Source organism: Labeo rohita, chromosome 2 (assembly GCF_022985175.1).
Source record: "Labeo rohita strain BAU-BD-2019 chromosome 2, IGBB_LRoh.1.0, whole genome shotgun sequence".
NCBI lineage: Eukaryota > Metazoa > Chordata > Actinopteri > Cypriniformes > Cyprinidae > Labeo > Labeo rohita.
Genome location: NC_066870.1, coordinates 19729210 through 19751220, shown reverse-complemented (window position 1 = coordinate 19751220; position 22011 = coordinate 19729210). Strand labels below are relative to the sequence as shown.

Genomic DNA, 22011 nt, shown 5'->3' with positions numbered 1-22011 from the left:
TGCCTTAAGATGGCTACAATAAACGGCCGCTCTAAAATGTGTAGTTTTACTGTATTGGGGGGTCCGGGGAGGTCCGAAAACCAGTCAGTATCTGGTGTGACCACCATTTGCCTCATGCAGTTCAACACATCTCCTTCGCATAGAATTGATCAGGTTGTTGATTGTGGCCTGCGGAATGTTGGTCCACTCCTCTTCAATGGCTGTGCGAAGTTGCTGGATATTGGCAGGAACTGTAACATGTTGTCGTATACGTTGATCCAGAGCATCCCAAACATGCTCAATGGGTGACATGTCCGGTGAGTATGCTGCCCATGCAAGAACTGGGATGTTTTTAGCTTCCAGGAATTGTGTACAGATCCTTACAACATGGGGCCGTGCATTATCATGCTGCAACATGAGGTGATGATCGTGGATGAATGGCACAACAATGGGCCTCAGGATCTCATCACAGTATCTCTGTGCATTCAAAATGCCATCAATAAAATGCACCTGTGTTCGTTGTCCATAACATATGCCTGCCCATACCATAACCCCACCACCACCATGGGCCACTCAATCCACAACGTTGACATCAGCAAACCGCTCACCCACACGACGCCATACACGCTGTCTGCCATCTGCCCTGTACAGTGGAAACCAGGATTCATCCGTGAAGAGAACACCTCTCCAAAGTGCCAGACGCCATTGAATGTGAGCATTTGCCCACTCAAGTCGGTTACGACGACGAACTGCAGTCAGGTTGAGACCCCGATGAGGACGACGAGCATGCAGATGAGCTTCCCTGAGACGGTTTCTGACAGTTTGTGCAGAAATTCTTTCGTTATGCAAACCAATTGTTGCAGCAGCTGTCCGGGTGGCTAGTTTCAGATGATCTTGGAGGTGAAGATGCTGGATGTGGAGGTCCTGGGCTGGTGTGGTTACACGTGGTCTGCGGTTGTGAGGCCGGTTGGATGTACTGCCAAATTCTCTGAAACGCCTTTGGAGACGGCTTATGGTAGAGAAATTAACATTCAATTAATGGGCAACAGCACTGGTGGACATTCCTGCAGTCAGCATGCCAATTGCACGGTCACTCAAAACTTGCAACATCTGTGGCATTATGCTGTGTGATAAAACTGCACATTTTAGAGTGGCCTTTTATTGTGGCCAGCCTAAGGCACACCTGTGCAGTAATCGTGCTGTCTAATCAGCATCTTGATATGCCACACCTGTGAGGTGGATGGATTATCTCGGCAAAGGAGAAGTGCTCACTAACACAGATTTAGACAGATTTCTGAACAATATTTGAGAGAAATAGGCCTTCTGTGTACACAGAAAAAGTCTTAGATCTGTGAGTTCAGCTCTTGAAAAATGGGGGCAAAAACAAAAGTGTTGCGTTTATAATTTTGGTCAGTGTACATTTTAGTTTTTACAGTGATGGACAGCAAAATGATTCTTATAGTTTGACACTCTTCTAATGGACATAAAATACCTACAGTACAGCAATATGAAGAATTGAACAGGGCGTCATTAATCTATGCTGAAATGCTTTTGTGAGCTGTATTATGAAAAGGCAAACCTGACATTCTTCTGAAGACTAATCAATCCTAATAGTTCCCCTCTCAGAGGAGCTACTTTTTGATCAGGAGATGACGGCATGACAAGAGATGAATAAAATGCCAAAGGCAAAGCAGTAGAAAGAATGCAAAAGACCATGTGTTTAATGCAACCCCCCCACACACACACACACAAAAAAAATCAACTATCTCTCACCTGTCTTGGGGTCAACAGAGAAGTAGGGCTGCCCATAAAGGATACTGTACACAATCCGCGCGCTGTTTCCATAAGTAGGGTCATCCGCGTCAGTGGCGGTAATTTGCGTCACATATGTGCCTGATTACAGACATGAAAGAGATGATAAGAGGCAATCAAATGGCACAAGAATTGCCACAAGCAAATAATAATGATGAATACAGACCATATTTTTAATCATGAGACAAAAGATTGCAAATTCAGTTGTACTTATGATCGTACTGCAATTGTAAACAAGCATACATTCTGTAACAGATTTATGGTTTATGTTTGTCTCAATTTGTTTAATCATGTGTCAGCCAGAGGAGAAAGGACTCCGTGCTGCGTATTTGTCCTCCAAGGGTTCTTCCTCATCAGCTTAAACATCTCAAAGAATTTTTGCTTGTCAGTGTTGCCTATAGCTTGCTCACTGGAAGTTGTAAAGCACTATTTTTTGTAAAGCTGCTTCAGAATACAAATAACAAGAAAAACCTGTATACAAAAATACAGTATATGAACCTCTTAAAGGGATAGTTCACCCAAAAATGAAAATTCACCCATGATTTACTCACCCATTCAATGTCATTACAAAACAGTCCATTTTTAAATATTACTCAGATTGTATTCATCTGAAAGAAGAAAGTCATTCACACCTAGGATGGCTTGAGGGTGAGTAAATCATAGGGGGATTTTCATTTTTGGGTGAACTGTCCCTTTAATGATTGAATTCATGTGTTTTCATCAGACCCACTGCCACATGTATACATCAAGCATCTAGCCGTACAGTCTGCATTTACAAATTTTTGTGAAAAATTGGGTAGTTCTGAAGAGCTCAGTGAATTCAAGCGTGGTACTGAGATAGGATGCCACCTTTGCAATAAGTCTTGTGAAATTTCATCGCTCCTAGATATTCCACAGTCAACTGTAAGAAGTATTACTGGAAAGTGAAAGCATTTAGGAACAGCAGCAACTCAGCCATGAAGCAGGAGATAAAGTAACAGAGCGGAGTGACCGAATGCTGAGGCGCATAGTGCGTAAAAGTCACCAACACTCTGCTGATTCCAGAGCTAAAGAGTTCAAAACTTCCACTGGCATTAGTATCTGCACAAAAACTGTAAGGTGGAAGCTTCATGGAATGAGTTTCCATTCTGTCTCATATCATCAAGTACAATGGCAAGCCTCAGATGGAGAGGTGTAAAGCTGGGGTTCTCAAATCTGGCCCTCAAAGTCCACTTTCCTGCAGAGTTTCGCTTCAGTCCTAACCTAACACACCTGAACAAGCTAATCAGGGTCTTTAAGAATGCTAGAAAGTTACAGAAAGTTTGATCAAGTTTGGAGCTAAACTCTGGAGGAAAGTGGACCTCGAGGGCCAGAGTTGAGAACCCCTGGAGTAAAGCCTGCCACCACTGAATTCGGGAGCAGTGGAAACATGTTTTATGGAGTGATGAATCATGCTTCTCTATTTGGCAGTCTGCTGGGATGGTTGTCCCAGATGGTTGGGTGTTTGATACTGTGAAAAAATCCTGGCCTCAAAGCATGTAAGATGAGAGCCTTTCAGTCTTGATGTGATGATCTGAACTTTTCCTCTTTATTGTCTACATACATATTCAAGGTCAGTAAAAGGCATTAGACATTAGTCTGTTGCTCCTGTAATTAACTGCACTGATTTATCTCTGCTGAATATCCCAGCCTAAGATGGTTATTTGGTCTCCCGGCCTGGCCAAGCTAGTCTTTGGATTTAGAGGATGCCAGGAGACAGTTACCTGTCTGACTGCTTTGTGCCAACTGTAACATTTGGTGGAGAAGGGATAATGACACTCAGGGGCTAGGATTATTCAGGGATGTATTTAGAATGCAGCGTCATTAAGGTCTCTGTTGGTGTAATGGTCAGGCGTCCTAACACTTTTGTCCACATAGTATATTATATATGTATTAAAGAGAACCCAGGGTATTAAGACTTCTATTGTTTAATATATGGTCAACAGTGTCTCTTACTGAAATATGTACAGTTGCAATCGAAATTATTTAACCCCCTTGACCTGCAAGACATTTTGCTGCAGAGAACAAAATTTTGTGAAAACAATTCAACAAAGGCATCAGTAAGTTTGTTAATACACATTTGAGTAATTCAGAGAAATTATAGAATGATAAAAAAAAAATAAAAACTCAAATTGGCTCTAAACGTTCATGTTCAAAATAATTCAATCCCCAAAAGTAAAATTTGGTGCAGAATCTTTTATTCTTTAAAACCACCAATAAATGATGCTCTTTACTGTATGAAAGCCCATTTCCGCCACTGAATAAAAAAAAAACAAAAAAAAGGTTATTGCGACTTATCTCACAATTTCACTTTTTTTCTCGCAATTTCGAGTTTACATCTCACAATTCTGACTTTCTTCTTAGAACCGTTAGATATAAATGCACAATTGTGAGTTATAAAATTAATAGCTATAAAGTCAGAATTGTGGATATATACTCACAATTGCAAGAAATAAAGTCAGAATTGCGAGATATAAACTCACAAATCTGAGAAATAAAGTCAGAATTGCATGATATAAACTCACAATTGCGAGTTATAAAGTCAAAACTCTGAGATATGAAGTCTCAATTCAGAGAAATAAAGTCAGAATTGTGTGATATAAACTGGCAATTCCAAGTTATTAAATCAGAATTATGAGATATAAACAATTCTGTGAACATATCTGTCTTTTTTTTCTCCTCAGAGCTAGACTTTATAACTCTCAATTGCGAGTTTGTATCTCATAATTCATAATATAATAATATATAATATATATATATATATATATATTTTTTTTTTTGATAATCTGTTACACTTGAAAGTGCATCACAATAGACCTTCGCCAGGGTAGCACCATATTTAATTTTTGACAGGAAAGAAAATGAGGCTTTGAGGGATAGAAGTACAGTGTTTAATGGACTGTACTGTTGTTTAACAAAATACTGATCAGCCGACGAAACATCTTTAGGAAAAAATGACAAAGAAAAGAAAGACAAAGAACTGTGGACAAAAACTCTGTAAAACAGTTTTACGAAAGATCTGGGATCTTTATATAGTGAGTTTTGTTGTAAAGACTGTAAGTTTATCCCTAACAGACTTGTTTTCATCTGCATTAAATTCACATTTTTTTGTAACTATATTGTTCAGTTCTCCTATTCTCTTAGTTTTGTCATACTTTTTAAACTAACCAATTAATATCTTTTCCTGCAAATGTATGTACAAAAATGTGAGTAGGCTGCATAGTATTGCACTAGAATGCAAATCTAAAAATGGGCTTCAAAGTAATCAACTGAAAATGTTGTCTAAAAATATAAGAGTCAGAGCAGTTGTGAATGCTTTCCTAAGGGGGAATACAGTGTTCCACAGCATTTGCTGTAAGATTAAGCATTTGGGATTAGTTATCAGACTGGCTGGCCAGCTGGTCCCCAGCCTGTCCAGATGAAACGTGCCCAAAATTCTTCTAAAACCATCAAAACAGCCCAGCTTAACTAGCTTGGCCAGGCTGGGAGACCAACTAACCACCTTAAGCTGGGATATTTAGCAGGGATAAATCAGTGCAGTTAATTACTAGGAGCAACAGACTAATGTCTAACGCCTTTTACCGACCTTGAATATGTATGTGGACAATAAAGAGGAAGAGTTCAGATCATCACATCAAGACTGAACGGCTCTCATCTTAAATGCTTTGAGGCCAGGATTTTCTCACAGTATCAAACACCCAACCATCTGGGACATAATGAGAAGTGAACTCACCGACGGGTGACATCTCTGGGACGCTGGCTGAGTATGGGCCCTCCAGGAACCTTGGCTCATTGTCATTGATGTCCTGGACTTTGATAATAAACTCCGACTCGGGCTCTAAGGGTCTGCCCGTGAGCACGTCCACAGCCTGTGCTCTCAGTGTGTAATAAGGCTTCTCTTCTCGGTCCAAGCTCCTTAAGGCATGGATGTCTCCAGTGCTTGGCTCGATGGTGAAAATAGAGCCAACTCCTTCACCTGAGAGTGTGTACTTCACCATACTATCTCCCTTATCCAGGTCAGAGTGAAGCTGAAATTCAAAAAGCGACAATGAGAAATCTCACTAGGAGCTGGTGAGTAAATATTCATTAATGCAATTCACCTGTGAACATATGCAAATATATGCAAATACAAAAACAAAAACCACAGACATTAGTATTACAAGACATAATCATCTCTAAAACACAAATCTAGCATATCCAATGAGACTATGACTATTTATTTTAATCCATTTACTTACAGTAAATCAAATTTAGCCTATACAAACCAATCCCACAGTCTCTGATCATGTGATGTGACTACACGTTGGCTAATAGAGTGGGTGGAATATTATTACCCATACAGTTTGAGGATGTCCAAAGAGGATTGATGTGGATAACTCTCAGTTATTTATTTTCTGATAGCGGCTCAACAACATTGATTTATTTACAGCACATATATTCTTCGGCTGAAAATATAATGGCTTTACCGAAGGTTTTATGGAATTCTCTATTTCAGAAGAGATAAAAATCTGCTAAATAAAAGATTACAAAACATAAGGACTCTAAGATTATAAAGTGCCGTAGGAAACCGTTATCTTTTCAAGAGTAAGTGCAAGAAAACAGCAAATTCTTCAGATGGAGTGAACTGAGTTTGACTGGAAAGGAAGGATTAAGTTTGAAGATCTGGAATTAATACTATGAAAAGAAAAAAAAAAATCAATGATGTATGCATGTGATCCACAATGTTCAAACAGAGGAGGAACTCTGTACTTCTAAATCCTGTCATCCTGCCAAATAACTAATAAAAATAAAACATTAGGCTACAACAGGCCATCAAATGATTCACTTTAGCAGATAGCAGATAATCCATGAGCTACAACCCAGCCTTGATAGAGCTAATCTGTATCTGGATAGTTATTTATATCACTAAACATTTATGAATGCCAATGAGGACAGTAAATTAAAAATACACCATCCTAAATTAGTGACTTCCAATGGACATACAGCAGTGCATGGTCTTACAAAATGTGTTCAGAGGTAAGGAGGATGCTTAGTGTTGACAGTAAAACACGAAGAAAAAAAAAGGCAAGGCTCTCAAGAAGAGTTATTTCCTCCTGAAAAGGTCATACTTGGAAAGAAAATGTGACAGTGGGGTAATATATCCTCACTGCAAAGGGCAAACAAAAAGTGTAACTTGCTTCACATGGAAAAATAAAGACAAAAATAAAACTTGCAGAAATGTCTGATAAAAGCGCATTGGTAATTTTGTCAGCGTTAAAGAAAAATGTAAAAAATTCTCTGACAGTTTGAAATGAAAATGGTTAGTTTGAAATCACAATTTGTATTTTTTCTACTTGGGTCTAATTATTGGTGTATCTGCAATATTAACTGTAATTTATTAGCAAAATAACTGTAATAACTCTGCAAAGCGTTCAAATTAGAATCCAATTAAAGGCTTTCTTGTGACAACATCTGAAAAATTATATATTTGACCACAACCTGCAAATAGGCTGTTCAGACTGTTTTACCAGTTACCACTCAGAGTTATATAATCCAGTATTTTTCTACAATATCCTTCTGCTGAGAAAGAACTGATTGTTTAACAAAGCTCCCCAGATTCTCTTCAAATATTGTTGTGGTTGATGGATAGACAGACTGACATTTATTCAAACTGACCCATTCATTTTTAAACAAGATATAACTGAATTGAGAGTTGCCTATGATGTGCAAAACACACAGTGAAAGAACTACTTCTTTCTCCATTCCAGTGTTTTTCTTGCTTGCTCTAATTAGAGTTTTCCTGTCATGTAACTTTGAGGTAACATTTCGTGTGTGATGCCAGTTTAACTGTGGTGGCAGCTCAAACATTATAAGATGGAATGTGTTATAATTTCCCATGATGCCACCTCTGATCACAGTCTCCCCCAGAAATCATTACAGTTATGGCAAGTGTGAAGCCACAATCGCAAAGTTTAAAGTGTTATGACCTAATGAAAACTACCTGAAGTTTTCAGTGTGTTAGAAAGAACACGTGAACGTGAGCTGAGAAATAACTAATGCTGTGTGTTCACACTTGGCATGTTTGGCTCGATTAAAATGAACCCCGGAGCAATTGTTCTTCTAGTCCAATTCTTTTAAATAAATGTGAACACAACCACCTGATCCCTGACAAGTGCACAGACCACTGAAAAGATGGTTTTAGAAAATCTAATTTTGCTTCACAGTCAAATAAACTGAGGCAAAAATCAAACAATCAAACTCTTTTAACAGAATGCTTCATTCAGACAATTATTTGGTCAATTAGTGACTAATTATATTGAATGAATTATATAAATTCATATTCACAGACATATAGAATATCTTATGTCCTTATGTCCATAAAATATTTAGTCAGAAGCTGCTGCTCATCACAACATTTTGATTAGAATGTTTATGTATGTGTTTGAAGTATTACTCTCACTCTAATTGACATTCCCATTATTTTGTGCCAGATAAATGGGGTTGTAAATATAAAATAAATTAAATTAACTAGCTGGCTGAACATATTGAATTCCAGATGAACTGCAGAGTTCATTTTAACAGCCCTGATATATCATGCAACCTGTTTCAGCAGTGGTGCTACTGATAATATTGTATTGTTATAGTGTAATTTGATTCACAAGCAAATTACTCTTTTGAGCAGATTCTTTTAAAACATAAATACTCACAAACTCAAGAGTTACCATTTGAATTAGTTTGATGAATCCTTTACCGAATGAACGCACTGAATCCATCAGAGTACATACTGTAGTCCTATATTTACAGTATACAACAAATCACAGATGATTTATTTAGGTTATATATTATATACATACAATTTCAGAGCTTTTCGTAACTCTTTCATGGTAGTTTATAACTTAAAGGGGTCATCGGATGCCCATTGATATGATTCTTTAGGGTCTTAATGAAGAGTCTATAATATACTTTGGTTAAAAATTCTCAGTGGTTGTGTAAAACAACACCCTTTTTACCTTGCCAAAATCAGCTCTGCAAAACTCATTTCATTCTGGTCGAGGCTGCTTTAAATGCAAATGAGCTCTGCTCGCCCCACCCCTCTCTTCTCTCTGTGGAGAGACCAGCCTGTTTACTTTAGCCGCATTTAGCCACGTTTAGCTGCTAAACTTGCTAACTAGCACATTATTAGGAAAGGCGATCACAAAGATTCATAAAAAAACCCTTATACTCACTTCTGCTGTCGGGAGTAAATGACAACCACTATGTTCATTATTACATCCAGCAACAGAACACATCAAGCGGTGTGACGCCACAATGACAGGCATCTGAGAATGGCTCGATTTGAAAAAGGGAATATTATTTTTAGAGAGTAATTGAAAACCACTGCATGGACTTTTATCATACACTGCCAACACACATTAATGTTCAAACAACATGTAAAAGTGAACATAGCATCCGATGACCCCTTTAATACTTTACATTTTTACCTTTTGGTTGTGCTGATTAAATAATCCATTAAATAATCTCATCAGTCTCTCAATCTCATAATCACAATAAAACATTAGTTTGAATGTCCGCCGAGGAAAACGATATCTTTGTCATACTATCCTTTCATCTGTTAAGGGTGATTTCCGACCACAGCGCTGCTCAGTGCATTTGTTGGCTGCCTCTTACAAGGTGTTGTTGAAAGTAAAAATAACTTCCTTGTTTATAACCCTGTTTCAGTCTCTTTCAATATAAAAGTCATTACGGCTGATTCATTTATAAAAACCATCTAATGGCGGAGCAGTGTAACTAAAATCACCATCATGACCACATTCGGTTTTTCAATACTAAATATTATTATTAAATACCTATTTATATAAAAAACTACAACAGCCATTATAAAAGTTGCTAGGCAATTCATACTAAAGTACAAAGGCAGCACTCTGATATACAGCATTAAAGTTACATAAAGTGATGAGATTTTGCACTCAGCCAAAACTATTTGCTCTGGAACAAATAATAGATTAATGAGACCGAAGACTGCCCGTTAGATTTTCTCGAAATGAACTGTATCTCATGAGACATCAGAGCTAGCGGCAAATTCCAGAAGATGTGTCTGAGGTAAGGCTGCTCTCAACGGGTTTATGAGCGCTGAATTTCACTGACGCCCTGGAGCTCTCATCTCCAAAAATATCAAAGCAAATTTTCAAATAGACATTCTCTTTATCAACAAACCACATACTGGAAGTCTAAACAAGTACATTCTCACCTTCTCAAAAACAAAACAAAACAAAACAAAACAAAAAAACACTTTTAAAACTACATTCTGTGATGCAAAAACAGTATTATTTATAAACTTATAGTGGATTTTTTTTCTTTATTTTTAAGACAATTTTAACAATTGTTAAAAAATGATAAAATAACAGTGAACATAAAATGTCACAATCTGTTTACAATTACTCTTTAAATAGCATCTTGCTCATTTGATGCCATCATGAGCATCACCCATGCAATTCATAAGTAGCCTGTAAGCAATATTCCTCCAGTGACCTGAGTTAAAGGAGGTTATAGCCAACAAGCTCTATTCATAGTGACAGGCAAACATGTTTGTTTGCAATTAAAGCTTTATTCGCTCTTGCTACTGCTGTTCTTGGGGTTATATAAATAAGAGGTTACAGGGAAGGCTTGACCGTGTCATCTGACTGATCTTGAGTGAAAAAGAATGAGTTGTTTTTCAATGTGATACAGCAACAGAAGTAGAAGTGGCATGTCGTTGAAAACCCGTCTGTGACAAGGCCCCCCTCTCCCAATGTACATCCGCACAGACAGCGCTCAGTTAGACCACACTGATTGCACTGGCATTGACTGCAGACTATTCAATTTAGCCCTGATCCCATTTAAGCTGAAGGTGCTCAATCTCAACCCCCTTTGTAGAGGACCTTGATAGTGAATTTTCAGCCTGGGATACAATACGGAGGCCTTTTAACCTTTTCCCTTCGCTGTGAATACTAATTAAATGGTTTCAGATTATAATATCCACATTTTTATGTTTGACATGTAACAGATTTGGTGGATCAAAACATGTCTCACAGACAGAAAGATGATGGTCCACAAATCCACTGACGTCAGATTGTCATATACGTCCTAATTTGCAGATTCTGAAAATGCTTTATTTGCATGCACTCAGTCGCTACACTTTAATGCATTTCTCTGCTGCTTTGAATAAATTACCATCAGAGAGCATCATTATTTGCTACTATTGGAAATCTGCGGCAATCATTGTCTGAATGCATCTGAATGTATAAAAAGATATGTATGTATGTATGAATATGCAACATTTTCTGCAAATTCCAATGCACTGCAAAATAAATGTTTTATCTTGTTATGCGTTACCACTTCCTACAGTCTCCATTGCAACATCTGGTTGCTCAACTCATGAACCGTGTTATGTGGTACATAGAATATTTAGTTTCCAGCAGCTGGTCATGAACAAAGAAGGGAAGATAAAAGAAAAACTAGAAGCTCCAGTCTAGTTCAAGCCTTTGAACACCCCAACAGTTTTATTCCCAATCCGTTCTCAATACCTTTGACCCCAAACATCAGCTCTGAGAATCAATATCATCTTACCTTTCCAACATACTGTGGATCAGATCCCATGTACTCTTCCAGAACAAAGAACTGGTTCCACACCCATCCTCTCTTGACTCTGTGAGCTCCCATCATGCCATGTTTCCTATGTGCCATCAGGTTCCTGTGCTGCTCCTTCCCCATCCTGCTCTGGGATGAAGAGTGGAGGGGAGAAACGAAGCTTTTGTCTAAGAGGCACCAGAGGAACAGCAGCAGGCAGTTCCCCATGAGCATTGGAACAACCTTTAGGTGCAAAGATGGATACGAGTGACTTTTATGGTGATGGCAAAGGAGCGATGAATCCAGTATGAAGAACTCCACAAAGCTTCAGCGGTACGGAACAACTAACATCCATGGAATTCCTGGGGCGCTTGAAATTTTTGTGAACCACCTGCAGGAGAAAAAAAATAACGGCACTTTAAATCAATGAGATTATGAGGATTTGTTGAGGTGTCTGGGTATCATGTTGGCATGCAATGAAAGCAGAGGACAACCACACTGTCTGTTATGTTTTCATCTCTGCAGTGTAAATCTTTGTCTGTTCAGCTATAATGTAATCTCACTTGAAGGGCTTTGCAAATACTGAGCAAATTGGCTCACTCAAGTTCGTTTAACACATTTAGCACTGGGAGGTTTGAGAAACAAGCATGTAAAAAAAGACTGCAAGAACGAGGGAGTTTGGCAAGAGTTGAACAACTGTTGGCAGACCTCCAGGAGAATGGTAGATGTGCAATTCTGTGCTCATTTTCAGTGCATTAGTCTTGAAAATGAGGCGGTCCCACTTGAATAGGAGGGCTGTTTTTGACCTGGCAACACAGATGGTATGTCACAGGAAGCAAAAGCCAGTCCAGATGCTGAGGGTCACAAATCAGACAACTCTCCTCTTAATCACCCTCTAAATGGAGAGAACCTGTATAATTATGTACAAGAGGACTATTCATCACTGTTGTACCAAGTGTTATGAGAATTAAGGTGGTATATCAAACCAAAAGCTTTCAAATTTTGATTGCGTAGCAGATGGAAATATTTTGTGTTTATTAATACAATCGCATGACTAGAGGTAACTAATGAGGTCATGTTAGGCAAAAACCTCTTTAAAAATATCGGAGATTCCCAGCTGGTTCTAAAGTTACTGCATGTGTTCAAATCAGTGAATCAATGAGAGGCTGCAGTACAAGTAATGGAGCTTATTTATTACTCTAATATAAATGCACAATAAAAATATTCTCAAATCAGAAAGAAAAAAAAATCATTGGGGTATGCATTGAGTATACAATATACATCTTATGTAGGAACTATTGGACAAATATACAGCACTTCCACCACCACACGCTTAAAATAAAGCCACAGTTAATTTACTGACTCTTTCTATAGGTTACACCATTACACCAGTAGGCAGCGACAAGTAAATCTCTTTACGAGTCAATTACTTGCTCTAGAGATTCATTTAAAAAACACTAATTCATTCATGAATGAAATTGCTGTCGCGTGAGTCATTCAAACATTCCCTCAAACAATTAAGGATATTTAGGAATTAAACAAGTGAGTAGCTATATGTGACCCTGGACCACAAAACCAGTCTTAAGTCACTGGGGTATATTTGTAGCAATACCCAAAAATACACTGTATGGGTCAAAATCATTGATTTTTGTTTTATGCCAAAAATCATTAGGATATTAAGTAAAGATCATGTTCCATGAAGATATTTTGTAAAATTCATACTGTAAATATATCAGTATATCAGTAAATAACTTAATTTTTGAGTAGTAATATGCATTGCTAAGAACTTCATTTGACAACTTTAAAGGTGATTTTCTCAATATTTTGATTTTTTTTGCACCCTCAAATTCCAGATTTTCAAATAGTTATATCTCAGACAAAATTCGATCTATTATAGCAAACCATACATCAATGAAAAGCTTATTTATTCAGCTTTCATATGATGTATAAATCTCTTGACCCTTATGACTGGTTTTGTGGTCCAGGGTCACATATTTTATTAGTGACTAGTTATTTAGCATACTACCATATTTTTGTTAGGCCTACTATTTCTACCATATTTAGATTAGGCAATAAAATACTATCATAAAATGCATCATGCACTGGTATCATAAACAGGGCTTAGCCTAAACCAGGATTAGGTAATAGTTCAATTAAGACATTTAAGTAATTTTTATTAACATGCTTTAGAAAAAACATTACTGGTTTGCATCTTGAGACAAAACAAAAGGACTGATATATTTTAAGATCAGTCATAGCAAGTTTCTTTCAGTTGAAACAGCTCAGGCTTACATTTTAGTCTAGGACTTGGCTTTATCCATGTCTGTGAAACAATGGAATAATATGCTAGTATGCTATTTTGAACACAGCAACTGTCTTTATGTAAATAATTAAACCATTAACTCAACCATTTTTTTCACAAATGTGAATTCATTCAGGGCCAAAAAAACATTAATGAATAGTTCAGCCATGAAACTTGCGCACTAATGGACCCGAGTTTGCCATCTGTCCAATCATAACGCTGAATATGCCATTTTTGTCAGACAAACAAACCAGAGTAGACAAGTAGACACTTGTTGATCAGATCAAATCTGCCAAGCTCAAACCTATGCACATTCTATTTACATTAGAGGAGAACTCCACTTCCAGAACAACAATTTACAAATAATTTACTCATCCCCTTGTCATCCAAGATGTTCATGTCTTTCTGTCTTCAGTCGTAAAGAAATTATGGTTTTTGAGGAAAGCATTTCAGGATTTTTCTCCATATAATGGACTTCATTGGTGCTCTGATTTTGAACTTCCAAAATGCGATCCCAGCCAAGGAAGAAGGGTCTTATCTAGCAAAACAATCTGTCGATCTGAAATCTGTATACTTTTTAAGCACAAAAGCTTATATAGCACAGGCTCTGGGATGCACATCCACTATGCTACGAACTAGTAATGGGTCGTTCTTAAACAATTCTTTCATTTTGAACAAATCTTTAATGTGAATCGGGAAGAACGAGTCGTCTCCGGGAGTGATTCATTCATTTAGTAGGAATTAGTTCACCTGTTTCGAGTCTTCTGGTTTTTCAAGTCGTTTGTTCATCTTATGGGGCTGTCACATGATGAACGAATGACTCAAATCCGAAAACTTGTCAGATAAATGGTGAGGTGAGCTAATCATAGACTAAAGACAAAGGTAAACAATGAATTAATCTTTTCTGTTTCTTATAGCATTATAGTTTTGTCTTGTTTGTAGTGTGATCAACGTTTGTGTAAGCAGTAGATGTGTTAGGGAAGTAACATGTAACATTTTGATTATATTTTGCTAAAATGAACGAAATGACCCGAAAAAAGATTTGCTCATTTTGCTGACTGAGACTCAAAGGTCCGAGATAGTAAAATGATCTGAACTTCCCATCACTACTACGAATCACGTGTCACGTTTCTCCTACAACTTGTTGACATTGTTGTACCTTTTTGTTTACTTACTTGCACTTTCTTAGTCTTCGCATGTTCGCTTTGTAAAAACTGGGTCTGTAGTTCTGCCTATACGTCTGCATGACCTTTCATCGTGATTTAATAGTACGTAGTACATCCCAGAGCCTGTGCTACACAAGCTTTTGTGCTTAAAAAGGATAAAATTATTTTCTGAAAAAAATTACTGATCGTTTCGCTAGATAAGACACTTCTTCCTCGGCTGGGATCATTTAGAGACCTTTGAAGCTGCTACATTTTGGAAGTTCAAAATCGGAGCACTAATGAAGTCCATTATATGGAACAAAATCCTGAAATGCTTTCCTCAAAAACCATAATTTCTTCACGACTGAAGACAGAAAGACATGAACATCTTGGATGACAAGGGGGTGAGTAAATTATTTATGAATTGTTGTTCTGGAAGTAGAGTTCTCCTTTAATAAAGATTTTACAATCTATCCTGAGAGTTGTCATGAATGAAATCTCATTATGAGTGAGTCATTGAATAGTTTGCTCATCTGATTCAAAAGAATTCACTCCTCTGTTGCTAGGAGCAATGGTTAGATCTGCTGTGACAATATTGTATCTAAAATGCAATTTTCTCAGTATTGACTTCTTGTTTATTCAACTGTTGTATAAAAGCAATTTTTCTCAGATAGGGGATCATCCTCTGCAGGCATTATCATGAGTGTACATATGTTAAATATTATGTAGTTACAGGATCATATGTTAATTAAATAAATTAAGATTAGATTCAGATCAGTAGGACACAGTAAACAAGCAAAAAAAAAAAAAAAAAAAAAAAAAAAACATGATATCTGAAAGAACACTGCAGTTATTTCACAGCACTAGCAAGGGAGGGACAAGATAAAACAATATTTTCCTATATTCTCACAGGACATATTTCCTCCCGCCCTCTCCAACCCTTATGTCATACCTGTTACAGTACATACTCTGCCCCAACTTAATATATTGGTTTAATATTTCTGCAACATGCACGAATCTGACAGTATTGAAGATGAAATATGTTTTAGTTAAAAGTGATTTTATGCTGCAACATGCAAAAAATCCATGGAGATAAAGAGGGCAAGGCAACTAATATTATGAGCTAGTGTAACATCAATTGCCAGACAGACCACCAAGCAGAGCAAATGATTGCAATACGAATCCCTGAAGACCTCTTGTGTGCCGTAGTAGTGAGATGTCTTATGGTTGGCAGGACATTGTGTCTCTGCAGCAATATTATTATTCCCCATGGAGAAAACTCAGCAATTGTCTCAACACTTAACAAGCTCAAAGACTTCAAGTGCAGCGCACCCAGAAAGAGCACTTTCGGTGTTTGTCCAAAGGTCATCACACATTAAAACTATGCCCTCATTATTTTGCACTTTTCTTTTTTTTTTGCTTTGCCTATGAAAGTTTACTGCCAGTCTGTGGTAAATGAATTAACTGGTGTATTCAGGCTGACGTGATGTAAGGTGAAGTATGTGAACTTTACTCTCTGGGTCTGTTGCTGAATAAACATGCGACTAGCATGCATCACCCAGCAGATTCGCTGAAGTTACGCTGTCATATCATGTTAGAAAGAGAGGGCTGTTAAGCAGAGGCTGAGGACTCACAACCACACTAGAGACGTACAACCAAGTGATGTCTCAGAGGAAGAAAACACACACTTATATATCACCATTGAAAGTGGTAAATGATATAAAAAGATACTCTTAAATATACTCTCACTAGTGTTTTACAAGCCTGGCGGCAGTGTGCCCGGGTTATTCAGAGGAGGGAATGATATGCAAATAAAGGAAATCATATAATTAAATCTTAAAACTTCATTCAACAATGCAAAGTTGAGAGTTCCCCCGTGATTAAAAGTGATTCCAATTACCAATCATGTTAGCTCCGTAAAGCTCATCCAACTGAAAGCCTGTCAAGTTTGACACATGGATTAGCTAGGCTGCAGTATGGAGAGAGGATAGCCTGTGACCATTGGACTTAAACATTGTGGAGGTTACAATACACCAGTAGATGGCGACAAGTGGATGTTATGAGTGAGAGAGATTCGTTCATTCACTCAACTGACTGCACAAAACTTGAATCATCACCCAACTGATCAAAAATTACTAATCAAAATTTAGTTTTGATATATTTCCTAAATATCTTCATGTAACATAATCTTTACTTGATATCCTAATGATTATTTGGCATAAAAGAAAAATCTATAATTTTACCCCATACAATATGTTGTTGGCTATTGCTACAAATATACCCACGCTACTTATGACTGGTTTTGTGATCCAGGGTCACGGCATAATTGTGCTGCTTGGATACACGTGGTGATTTGATTCGACTTCATATGGAGCTATTTTTGTTATGGAAACAAAATGGAACAAAAGATCTGGCACAGCTCTAAAAACGTAAGTGACGTATTTTTTTATTTTTTATTTTTTATTTTTTTAAGTGAAATCTTGTTGGTTTGAATATGATGAAGCCGGACTGTTACAGCTGCTCTGAGGTAAGACGCTCATGTCAATCAACTATCGTGGGAGCGGCCTCGGTCGGTGTGACGCCACAACGATAGGCATCTGAGAATGGCTCGATTTGAAAAAGGGAAAATTATTTTTACAGATTAATTAAAAACTACTGCATGGATTTTTTTTCATTATAGGGTAGATTTGCACATGCACTGCCAACACACATTAATGTTCAAACAACATGTAAAAGTCAACTTAGCATCCATTGACCCCTTTAATAAATAGTACTAACTAGGGATGCTCGATATTGGATTTTTGCCAATATCTGATATGCCGATATTTTTCAACTCATTTTTGCAGATACCTATATATTTCCTTTTGTTTGGAAACAACACCAAGTCTCTCCTGTGCAGAAGTTATAAGCAAAATATTTTTAATATAAAGATGCAGTGGTAACCGTAACAATTTTATTTTAGGATTTAACATTTGAAGATGGGCTAAAGCAAAGGAGGTATAAAAATTCTGAAAATCTTTTAGAGCTCATAATTTGTTTGGAAAAAAATAAAAAATAAAACTCATTAATGACTAAACAAGTAAATTGTATAATTTACAAGTGTCACATTGTGCATCCCTACTAAGCTTTTTCTCCTCCATTAAAAACCATTATATACAACGCTTAAGGTAGGCTAATAGACGAAGATGGTAATATAAAAAGACCAAATCTGGCACACAGTTTATTGATGAAATATATTAAATACATTACATATTATATTAAATATTAAATATTAAATATATGTTTCCCCCCCCTTAGACAAACATTATAAACTCTTAACGTTATAAACTCTCAACAATATCTTTATGGATTACTGCGTTGCTTGCCTGTACATTTTTTTTTTTTTTTTATTAAATTAAACTAAACTTCTCACTGTCTTAAATTAAACTGTGTTCATATATTAAGCCATGTTAAGTGCAGTTTACTATGGGGAAGAAAACCTTATCATGCAGTTCATCACATATTCTGGGCTCATCTGCTTGCATATACACAGAATATAATTGTAATAATTTCTATAGCATATTGGCTCTTTTTTATTACCGTCTTCATTAAGCTGCATTTTCTTTATGGGAAGAAAATGCTTAATGTGCTTAGCGCTTTCTGTTCATATGGGCTTATGCTTTCCTGTATGTATTTATTAATAAACTGTATACCGAACTAAATCTTTTTATACCACTGTCTTAGTCTATTAATTAAGTGATTTTTTTTTTTTTTTTTTTTTTGGGGAACGTGCAATTTAGCAAGCTACGTTCATATTCTGGGCTATTCTGCTTGTCTGTATGCTTTAATAAAGTGTGGAATGAATTTGGTCCTCCAGCTCTGTTGAAAAAAAAAAAACAACAGCATATGCTGGTTAGGTTTTGATGCTGCGATGCTGGTTTTAGCTGGTCCTTAGCTGGCACATGACCAGCTAAGGACCAACATAAACCAGCTAAGGACCAGCATAAACCAGCAAAGGACCAGCATAAACCAGCTAAAACCAGCATCCTAGCCTAAAACCTACCTAATCAGCATATGCTGTTTTTTTTTAACAGAGAGTGTTTTACATTAAGCGTTTTAGAATGTCCCAACCCAAAACCGTGCCTTGATCTAAACACTGACTGTATTTCTTTATACTTGAGTCCAAGTTCAAAATAAAACTCTATGAAATGCTACATTGTGAACGAACTCTATAAACCACTGCAAGCTGTAAAGTAAACAGGAAGTGTTTGTCCGAACTCATCTGGTTTTGTGAGGGAATGTGAAGTTTCACGAGGGAACTCACTCACCCCATTTTTTTTTTTTTTTTTCACCAACATGTCCCTTTAGGGGCTCTGTAGAATATCAACACAGCCTCATTTTGCAATTCATTATTTACAAGACATTAGGAGGATTTCTCTGTAAATAGTAACTGCTTGTGTGTGTCAGAGAGGATATTAGTATTTTGTTTTCCCTTCAAAGCACTTACGGAAGAATAAGACATTAGTCAGGGCCAGACAATATTGCATTTGACACAAGAGGGAATAAGGTTTTGAGGGATAGATAAGAGTCAATATATTGTACTGTTATGTATCGACCGTTCAGCTAGAGAAACACAAAAACATATGTATTTCTGCAAATTTCCAGTGAAGGAGAAACAGAAAATGTGGGTTGTAAATAGATACCTCAAGCAATCATCCAATTCATCAAATTAAATATGGCATCCACCCTGGTCTGTTGGAGCTTCAGTTTCTTGTTTGTATAAAGGTACACTGATGCCTTTACCCACTCTACATGTCAAAGTACATATATAAATCTGTCTGTTTTTCTGAGCTGTTTTGTTTCAGATTCAAGAGTGAAACTGATGGCTGCGGTTTTTACTTTTGTTTATCATATTGTGGATTTATTCAGTCCTTCTGCCCTAACACCATTGCTGAAATTGGATAAGTTTCCTCATGTATGCCCTTGGCCAACTGTAGCCCCTCAGAGAAAACATTCAAATCCCTTTTTCATTTGTGCTCAACAAGAGGGCATGACAGAAACAACACGGTTAGCCCAGCAAAACCTAGAAGTGCACTTCACAGGGCCAAGTCTTTTGATTCTCAGGGCATTTGGAAAATAGATGTGTGGGTGTGCATGCAAGTTGTGCATTTCGTGACTTTTGAGCACATGGGTTTCTGAACTCTATGTTTTTTGCTAATATTACTGTATGTCTGCCCTCTTATGCTCTACTGCTCTTTTTCTTGCATGAATGATCGTCACATTTAGAGGATGCATTAACATTTACCCATCTTAGGAATGACTCCAGTCTTCAGTGTCATTTGAATATGCTGATTTGGTGGTCAGCAAACATTTCTTATTGTTATTAATGTTGACAACTAGTTTACACTGTAATAATTTTTCACAATATTACTAGTTTTACTGTATTTTTGTTTAAATATGCAGCTTTGGTGAGCATAAGACACTTTAAAAACATAAAAAGTCTTTAAATATTCCAAACATTTTGACTGGTGTCTATATATATATATATATATATAAAGCAAAAATGTAGTCTTATGTATGTCATACAAGGCTTTCTATAAGCATGATTAATTAGTGAATGGGCTGATGAGGTATGATTTATTACAAACTGTAGTCTTGGCCAAACCATCTGTTCATCTCACACCGCTGTGAGCCTTCACTGATATTTAAACCCTCACAAATTGCTTAATTGTGCCTGTCATCCATTCATAATGACCATCCTTTTTTTAGAAACTGTTTTTGTGAACATCACAGTATAAATTATGAAAACATGTTATATTGGAGAAATCTTACTGTGGCCCATAAAAATGCTTCTCACTGCTCTTTATTTTTTCTCTGTGATATCATGTGCTGCCCAAAACAGTGTATGCTTTCCTCCCCAAGGCTGAATGATTTTCAGCACCCACACTTGCAAATATTTTTATTTAACTGAGCTTCTAGCTGCTGCAGTGTTTGGATCCTTTTTTTCTGTGATTCTATACAGTATGTTTTTTTTGTTGTTGTTGTTTTTTGTTTTTGCAGTAGATGAAAGTGTTTTTTTTTTTTCTTCTGTATCACTGTACACAAAGATGTGTAGGCTTATATGTTGTTCTTTTGAATCTTAATGTTAAAAAGAAATTTATATAAAGTGAATCACTTCAAAGCACATAATGTGGCTTTTATAAAGCAACAAGGCATGTGGTGTATAGATATATACAAACTAGCCTATATTTAAATTTTTTAAGGATGTTTTTTTTTTTTTTTTTTTTTTTTTTTTTGAAACGATTACAAAAATTAACATGCATTCCAGGGTGTCTAAGTATTTGGTTTTCTCATCTTATGCTTTACTGACAGCTTCATTTGATCTGCATCATCACCACAAGTTTGTGTCAGACCTGATGATCATGTTCTCCAGCATGATTTGAGATGATCCAAAGAGCATCAAAGAGCTTTAATATCTGTAATGCCTGTCCACAGAGTTCACAAGATCAATATCACAAATTTGACTTGTGCCTTTTGCATCATAACTTGAATTCAACTTTTAATCCTCAATTTTGATGTGGTCACACTATTTGGGAGCACCAAATAAACCTCATTGTCTACTTGTGTAGTTAAGTAAATGGCAAATAAATGTGCAATATATTTTGTAATTTTGCCTTTTGCTTGTTATTTCACTAGATCAATTTCTCACAGATACAGGACTGTATGTCCGAACTGTGTGTTCTTTTATTTTTAATAAATTGCTTGCTCTGATAACCTGGTTCTGATTCAGGTTGATTTGAGCATTAATTCCCTCATGGTGTTGGAAGAGCAGACGTTCATGGCCCTTTAAAGCTATTTGTTCCATATACACCCTGTACCGTGTCATAATGATTTCTTATTCTGCTGTGTTTGGAACAGTAGAGTGATTTATGATACTTTGAGTTTCATGGCCGATATCGAATTTTGACCAACATCCAGCAATAGTGGAGTGGTGTAGCTGCTACTCAGTAAAAGGGATAGTTCACCAAAATAAAAATAATAATAATAATTAAAAAAAAATTGATCACCATTTACTCACCATCATGTCATTTCAAACCTGTATGATTTTCTTTTCTCTATGGAAAATAAACAAATAAATACATATATATAATTTTTTCTCCCTCACACAATGGAAATCAGTGGTTATCAAAG

At 36.7% G+C, this 22011-nt stretch overlaps 1 protein-coding gene across 1 annotated transcript in view; it reads right to left on the bottom strand.

Moving 5' to 3' along the window:
• The window catches only part of cdh12a (cadherin 12, type 2a (N-cadherin 2)), a 70941-nt gene that overhangs the window by 45340 nt on the left and 3590 nt on the right, over positions 1–22011 (bottom strand). The window contains exons 2-4 of the mRNA XM_051129955.1: positions 11395–11785; positions 5543–5837; positions 1753–1872 (exon numbers count right to left, since the gene is read on the bottom strand). Of these exons, the coding sequence (XP_050985912.1) occupies positions 1753–1872; positions 5543–5837; positions 11395–11628 (649 nt within the window). The 5' untranslated portion in view covers positions 11629–11785. The remainder of the gene's footprint in view (positions 1–1752; positions 1873–5542; positions 5838–11394; positions 11786–22011) is intronic.